This window comes from Dasypus novemcinctus, chromosome 30 (genome assembly GCF_030445035.2).
Source record: "Dasypus novemcinctus isolate mDasNov1 chromosome 30, mDasNov1.1.hap2, whole genome shotgun sequence".
NCBI lineage: Eukaryota > Metazoa > Chordata > Mammalia > Cingulata > Dasypodidae > Dasypus > Dasypus novemcinctus.
In genome coordinates, this window is record NC_080702.1 from 23,021,478 (window position 1) to 23,029,413 (window position 7,936).

The 7,936-nt window shown below is 34.0% G+C and overlaps 1 protein-coding gene across 1 annotated transcript; it reads left to right on the forward strand.

The window, feature by feature from the left end:
• Positions 1 to 4,512: 4,512 nt before the first annotated feature.
• LOC139437867 (olfactory receptor 14I1-like) lies at positions 4,513 to 5,433 on the forward strand. The gene has a single exon (XM_071212737.1). The coding sequence runs from the start codon at positions 4,513 to 4,515 to the stop codon at positions 5,431 to 5,433; it is 921 nt and encodes a 306-aa protein (XP_071068838.1).
• Positions 5,434 to 7,936: the final 2,503 nt, after the last annotated feature.

Below are 7,936 nucleotides of genomic sequence, written 5' to 3' on the forward strand. Positions count from 1 at the left end.
ATACCGGCATCACTCTGTGAACCAGCATTTTCCAGGTGAAGCTTCATATTGTTATGAAATCATGTAAGAGTAAAAGAAATACTCAAAATGCCTTATTAGATAATGAATTTAAAACTTACAGAGTTTGAAAGTTGTTAATATGATGTCAGATTAAAAATTGCAAGACTTCTTTAAGAAACCACCATTTGCTTACTTTTGGTGTACATCAGAAGAATATGTCAAGTTTCTGAAAGTGCTATGATTCTACTTTCATTTTGTAATCATATATTTTTGAGTTCATATTTTCTTCATATTCTTCAACCAAGAGAATATTTTCAAAAGTTTAAATGAAAAAGCCAGTATGAGAATACAGTTCATTTCTATTTATTCAGAAATCAAAGAGTGTGACAAAATGTAAAGGGCTATTTCTACCTCTATAGATTTGACTTCTAATCACTACTCACCAAATTCAAACTGACTTTTACAACTCTGGTGATAAACTGTGAAGTTACATAGAAACATCTATTTTGGAGTCTTCATGTCCACAGAATTTCCCCAGAATTTCTTAGCCTCTTACACATTATACTTCTCTCCAGATTTCCAGTCATTAATAAAAAATTCTGGACAATGACTATTAACTCCTTAAGAAAGTCTTCTTAGGGGTAAAATTTTACATTCTGAAGGGAACATAACTTTAGGGATCAAATCCTATGTAGATAAGCTCAAAACACATTTGGTGAGTGAATTACACTCTGTGCCACAAATACTTTAAAATTTTTTTTACATGTTTTCTTTTAAAATCAGTTCTAAAGTATTTCATTTTCTTAAACTTAGTAGCTCTTAAAAATTGATTTTTATTTTTCAGTAATTTTAATCTAAAAATATAAAATTGAAAATATATTGATTTACCTCTGAATTGGGAAATCTTAGTGTATAATTAGTTTTCCAAGTCTAAAAAAATATTTACTAATTTTATTTCAAAGAAACACCATTAAAAATTTATCTCAAGGGTATAGGGAAAGAATTCCTACCAAGCAGGAAATGGAGGAAAACTAGTTCTCCTGAGATTGAGATTGACAGTTAACCTTGTCTCATGGGAGGTATGACCCACAAGTATCCTTACAAAAGAAAAAACATTTATATAAAGAATCCAGAAGCAGAATGATTGTTAAAAGTGTATCTACCTGATAAAGGATATTTCATGAATTTTATGCAGTAAAGGAAGAGGTAGGATCATGGATATTATCAACCCTTTAAATATTTCAAAGATATGTTCCTGTTATGGAAGAAAATCTCTCATATTTAAGGTGTAATTGTATATTATATTTGATTTACTTCTTTGATATTACCAATGAATAATTCTCCTACACAACACTGTTAGGCCTCAAGATAATTTGCACACTTAATTATTTCTTTGCCATATGGCACATTTTTGCTCTAAAGGTAGGCTGGATTTTTCTGATTCAATTACTAACTTCACAATATTTTTAAATATTGTACCTGAAGATCTGTCTGTGAATAGTTTGTCTCAAAATATTGGAAACATATTGATAACAAAATTCCCTTGATATTGAAATAGCAGAAGCAACAAGTATGAGATATTTCATAAACCAGAAATTTACAGGCAAAAAATAATGATGGTATTTCATGGAAATCTATCAAAATAAATAAAAATCAATATTAAAACATTAATGGAAATGTAAAGATTTCCAGTGTAGTTTTTACAATGAACAATTTCTGATATTTATTTGCTGGATATTTTGAAGCAACCATGATCAATGCTGGTCATTTTAAAATACTACTATATATCTTCTTTTAAAAAATAGACAAGGAATTAGCAATCCCACTCATAATGCTATTGTCCACACATTAAAATTATGAAATAAATGCTTCTTAAAAATCCCTGAGGTAATAAGGCATAGAGGAAAAACCCTGAACTCTCTGCATGGCCATAGCTATTCTTTTGATTGTCATGGTACATTTTAAAGAAGATACGTGGTAAATTTAGCATAATTAAACTTGAGAATTTCTATGGACTAAGGAAAAAGTTGCAGTCTGAAGAGATGGATGATAGGAAGGAGGTTTTAATGATCAAGGGCTAATGTATAATCCTGATAGAGCAAATATGCAGAAATAGTTTTTTAAAAAATGTACATCTGGCTTAATTCAGTAACATGCACCAAAGCCCATTTGTATTCACCTTAACCACTGAGTAATGTTTCATAGTTAATAAGTTATCTACTTTGCATAAATTGTATACTTTAGAAATTGAGAATATTAGAAGAAACCACATATAATAGAAATGATATATAAAACAATCTGCACAAAATATTTTGAAATAAACTAGAAATTCATGTGGATAAAAACAATGTAAGCAATATAACATGTTTATTTTTTACTTTTATTTTTTATTATATTTTTTGAAAATACATGGATCACACAAAATCTTACATTAAAAACTATGAGGTTCTCATATACCCCACTCCCCACAATGCCTACTCTTCCCACATTGACAACTTCTTTCATTTGTGTGGTACATGCATTGCATTTGATGAGTACATTTTGGAGCACTGCTACATCATATGGGTTATAGCTTATGTTGTAGATTACACTCTTCCAGTTCGTTCAGTGGGTTATGTCAGGATATATAGTGTCTGGCATCTGTCCCTGCAATATCAGTCAGGACAGATCCAAGTCCCAAAAATGCCCTAATATCACAACTCATTTTCCCTCTCCCTGCCTTCAGCAACTCCTGTGGCCACTGTCTCCACATCAATGATATAATTTCTTCCATTGCTAGTGTCAATATTTTTATAGTAGAATACCAGCAAGTCCTCTCTAAGCCATATTTCATTCCTCTGTCCTGAAGACTCTGGGATGGTGATGTCCACTCCACCTCTAAATCAAGCTGGGGGTTAGATTCCACATGGCTGATGGTTGAAATTCTCCTGCTTGCAGCTGTAGACTCTCTCAGTTCCCTGGTGTGGTGGGCTGACCTTCCCCACCTGTTAGTTGACCTGGGTAAGTCTAGTGAATTGGAAAGCAGGTCTTGCAACTCTGCTGAGTCTCAGGGCCCAGTTGGCACATAGACAGTCCAAAGGTTCAAGTTCTGAACATAAACCAACCCCAGAACCAACCACAGTTTCAGTAGAAGTGACAGAAGAGAGGTCACATCTGAGTCCCACTCCATCACATTCAGGAGCACAAATTCCAAGGCAGGGCACACTGGCAGGGCACTGAACTTCAGAGCAATCTGTCATGACTGTAGGAGCTGGGTGTCTCCATTACCCTCAGGAGCACCACTACCTGGGGTTGTATTTACTTTGGCTCTCTCTCAGATCCTGCTGAGATATATTAACATGTATAAAAATGGCAGAAAAACTGAAAACATATTTGTAAAGACAAGAGATCTTTTATAAAGAAAATATTATTAAAATACAAATTATAATCATGTGTAATTATAATTCTATAATTTCTGGTTTCTGACAAGTGGAAATTAGTAAAAAATTCTACTTCAATAGCAATAAAATTTATTGAAATAAGATTGCTTTATACTTTGAACTACTTCAAGATGAGCACAATTTATTAATTATAGTTAGCATAATTTTTTTTATGAATGAGGAGATCTCTGCAACCTAGAACAGCATATAAGAAAGAGAATTGATCAGAATGTGAACCCTTCACTAAATATTGGAATTCATGCTACATGGTAAAAGGATGCTATGTGTAGGACTACTGTCAGCTGGAATTATTTTTTCAAGAGTTTGTGTGCAGGTGAAAAAGGTAACTAGATTGAAAACAGGGAACTGAAGATACACACTCCCAACTAAATCAAATATAATTTTATGGGCAATGTCACAAAGGAGGAATGAAATAATTTGTCTACATTTCCTAAAAGCAACTAAAATGAAAGAATGCTGAGGAAGAACCATTTGTTTCATTTCTAATAAAATCTCAAATCATTTTCAGAACTATTAATTAACTTGTTACAGAAACAAGCAATTTCTATGTCCTGTTGCCTTTGAATGGGAAGATAAAGACATTCCCTGGTACAAGCAAGATTCAGTAATAGCTGTGTAGTGGTATAATGCTCTGCTCTCTATATAAACTTTCTCACAGAGCATGTCTGCATTAATATTGTAGAAAATAAGAATATAAGCACTGGATGTGTTCAGCTTATTTTTAGGTATATTTTAAGAAATACTGTAATTGTAGCTCAATGATTGAAATACTCAACTTTAAATCTCATAAGAAATATTTACTTTTGCTTAGATTCTACTATATCATGAGTGTTGTAGCTACTATAGCTCAGCAGAGTTTGGGTAGAAAATGAAAAAGAATTTCATGAATTTACTGATTTTGAAAGACTGCTATTTCTTGATTTCCTGTGTCCTGATTTCTAGGTTAGAAGCCTTACCTTGATGCCAATGTTGGCTTATTATTTGTTGATAGTGTGGATTGGCTTCATTTTGCTCTTTAGTGTTATGATTTTATGCTCTGACTCCCAGGTTGACTGCAGCATATAAAGTGCACATGAGCAACCTCACCATCTTCACAGAATTCGTCCTCATGCAGAGCTCAAGCTCCCGAGAGCTACAAGTTATGCAAGGTCTGCTATTTTTAGTGATTTATCTGGGAGCACTGACTGGGAATCTTGTAACTGTTACTGTTATTGTAACAGACCCTCATCTACACTCTCAAATGTATTTTATAGGAAATTTATCCCTGATAGATATTTGCTGCATTTCCATTACTGTTCCCAAATTCATTGTGAATTCTTTGACAGGCAGTGCATTGATTTCTCTGCCAGCCTGTGCTGCTCAGCTTTTCCTGTTTAACTTCTTTGCTGCCACAGAGCTCGCCTTCCTCGTGGTGATGTCCTATGATCGCTATGTTGCCATTAGCCACCCTCTGCACTATGGACTCACCATCACCCCACGTCTGTGCGCACAGGCTGCAGGCGTCTCACGGGCAACTGGGTTGGGCTATTCTGCTGTCCACACAGGTATCATGTTCAGGCTTCCTTTCACAGGGTCCAATGTGATCCATCAGTATTTCTGTGATATACCTCAAATTTTGAGTATTTCATCTTCAGATGTTTGTTTTTCCGAGTTTGTTTTCATAGCTTTAAGTATAGGTCTGGGCTTATTATGTTCTATCTTATTGTTAATATCATACATTAATATATTTTCAATGGTGCTTAACATGCATTCCATGGAAGCTCGTAATAAAGCCTTATCCACCTGCACACCACACTTGGCAGTTCTATTTATATTTATAGTTTCTGGAATTGTTGCTAACTTAGGACCCATTCCAGATAAAACATATCTTAGTAATCTGCTCATAGGCATGTTCTACTCCATGGTGCCCCCACTAATAAAGCCCCTCATCTATAGTCTGCGGAACAAAGAGATTGACACTGCTCTATGCAGAATGTTCAACAGATGTTTTTAGGTCCCAAGGAATGCTTTCTTTGGTTAAAAATAAAGCAACTTAGAATACAATGACAAAGAAGTATAATTTATATTTTATGTATGTTTTTAATTTGAATCTTTCCCTATAAAATATCTAAACCTTTCTGATCTGTACATATCTTGTCATGAACACATGACAGGAAGCTAGAAAAAGCTGTCATAATTTTTCATTCTTAATTCTACATTTGGGTAATTCACATATTCTTTTAGAATAGGCTTTCAAATTCTAAAATATGTTTTGTAAAATTATTATGATGGTTTAGAGCAAAAAGCAGGATATGGCACCATAAGGAAAAGACTGGGCCTTCTATATCAGCGCCTAAACAGGTGTCTATACTTTTTATGTATTTCCAAGGTACTGGATACTGCCACCCTGGAAGAAAACATTGAGTGTTTTGGTTTAGAGAAATATGCTTTTTAAATTGCTCTCTTTGGTTCATGCATATACACGTCTGCTCAAAATAAGATATTAGAACTAAGAGACAACTATGGAATTGAGGACTCAATATGGGTATAGCACAGACACTTGCATCATTGCTGGAATACTTCATATTTGTCTGCCTCGTTCAAAATGGGCATATAAAAACCCTGAACTTTAATACAATACAATTTGCAAGTTTTAGGTTTTACTTATCTCTGTGTAAAGTTGCATGCTACTCTTGTTTCATTCAAGCTTCTGCATGAGGAAAAACAGGATTCATTAGTTATAAAATCCAATAAATGATATTGGATTTGCCTGCAGAACAGCAGTCTTTTTAATACTATGTGATTCACTTTTCCCATAAGTAAAATATAAACGTCATACCCTGAAGATCAAACATTTTATTTTTCTGATTCCTCAAGGCTTAGCTAGCACTCTGATAGCCTAAGAATATATTAGCCCCTTTATATCTAAGAATTTAATTCTTTGACAGCTTCCTTTTTAACTCCAGGATGCTATGTAGAAAATGTGTACTTCGTAGAAACTTAAGCTCATTTATATTCAGCTGCAAGTTGTACAGTTTACAGTCTCCTTATGGTTCAGTATGGATTATCTGACATAGAAGCAAGAAGTTGGTGATGAACTCTGCCCTCCTTTCATCAAAAGTCATAATCCTAGGAATAATTTGAACATTGCTCATGTTCATCCAGTGTCTGAAATATAAACTTGTATTTTCAATGATTTGATAATTGAGAGAACCATCATATTTCTTTGTAAAATTTAATTGTCCCTACCTGAGTTTTCTTCTAGCTTTTTCCTGTTTAAAGGCATCACTGATTATATGTTCAATTAACAAACTTACAAAGATTAGCTATACCCTTTCTGAATATGCATATGTGACAATGTCTTTATATTTCACTGTCTTATTTATATATATATATATATATATATTTATTTATTTATTTCTCCCCCTGACTCCTCCCCTCTCATTGTCTACCTTTTGTTTCCATTCACAGTGTATTCTTCTGTGTCTGTTGTATTCTCATTAGGGGGCTCTGGAAACCCATCCTGGGACCTTCCAAAGTGGGAGAGAGCCTATGATTCTTTTGCTCCACTTCAGCTCCCTAGTTTTCTGCATCTCATACTATCTCTTCTCTGTGTCTCTCTTTCATTGTGTCATCTGGCTACATCAGCTCTCCATGTGGGCAGTGGCACCACTCCTGGTAGGTCTGTCCTTCTGGGCAGGGCTGCACTTTATGTGGGGGCCACTCCTTGCACAGGGGGCACCCCCGTGCAGGGTGAAGCTCTTTGCATATGGCAGCCCTTCATGTGGGCCAGCTCACCAAAGGTGCCAGGAGACCCTGGGTTTCAAACCCTGGACCTCCTGTATGAGAGGTGGAAGCTCTATCTGTTGAGCCATATACACTTCCCTATATTTATGTTTATATTCACATTAATAATTCCTGTTGAATTAATTCCCTCCAGATATTTGACTGTCTTCATCCATTGAATTCTATTTCTCAGTGGCTCCTTATAGAAATCGAATAGTCTTCATATTCTAATTCTTTCATTTTCTTGATATTACAGATTTTATTTCATGCATTTCTTGATATTCAGTATTTATTTCTAAGTGTATGTTTAATGAATATGGCTGGTATGTGCACACTATCTTAAAGAGAAAACTTAAGTTTTCTATTCCTGAAATTTTTTTTCTGTGGATTTTATGTAATATCTAATCATTTACATTTTTATCTCAGGAATTGTATCATTTATTTTGTCCATATTTTCAATATATTTTTATTATAAATATATATTATGGGAAATATTCTTCAAAATTTCTTCAAACATATGAAATGAACTTCTGATTAAGGAATTCTATTCATATATAATAACCCCTAGTATTTTTTATCTTTGGTTTCTCATAGCACAATCCAAATGCAAAATTATCTTTTATGTCTTTGAATATATTAAATAGATATCTTAAAATGTCAGACTTTTCCATTTAGTGTCTCAGCACACTTGTGGCCACTTAAAAATGATTTCTTTTTTAAAATATAGTTTT

Bases quoted from the DNA above. Each gene is read 5' to 3' on its own strand.
- LOC139437867 (XM_071212737.1), top strand. From the start codon at position 4,513: ATGAGCAACCTCACCATCTTCACAGAATTCGTCCTCATGCAGAGCTCA.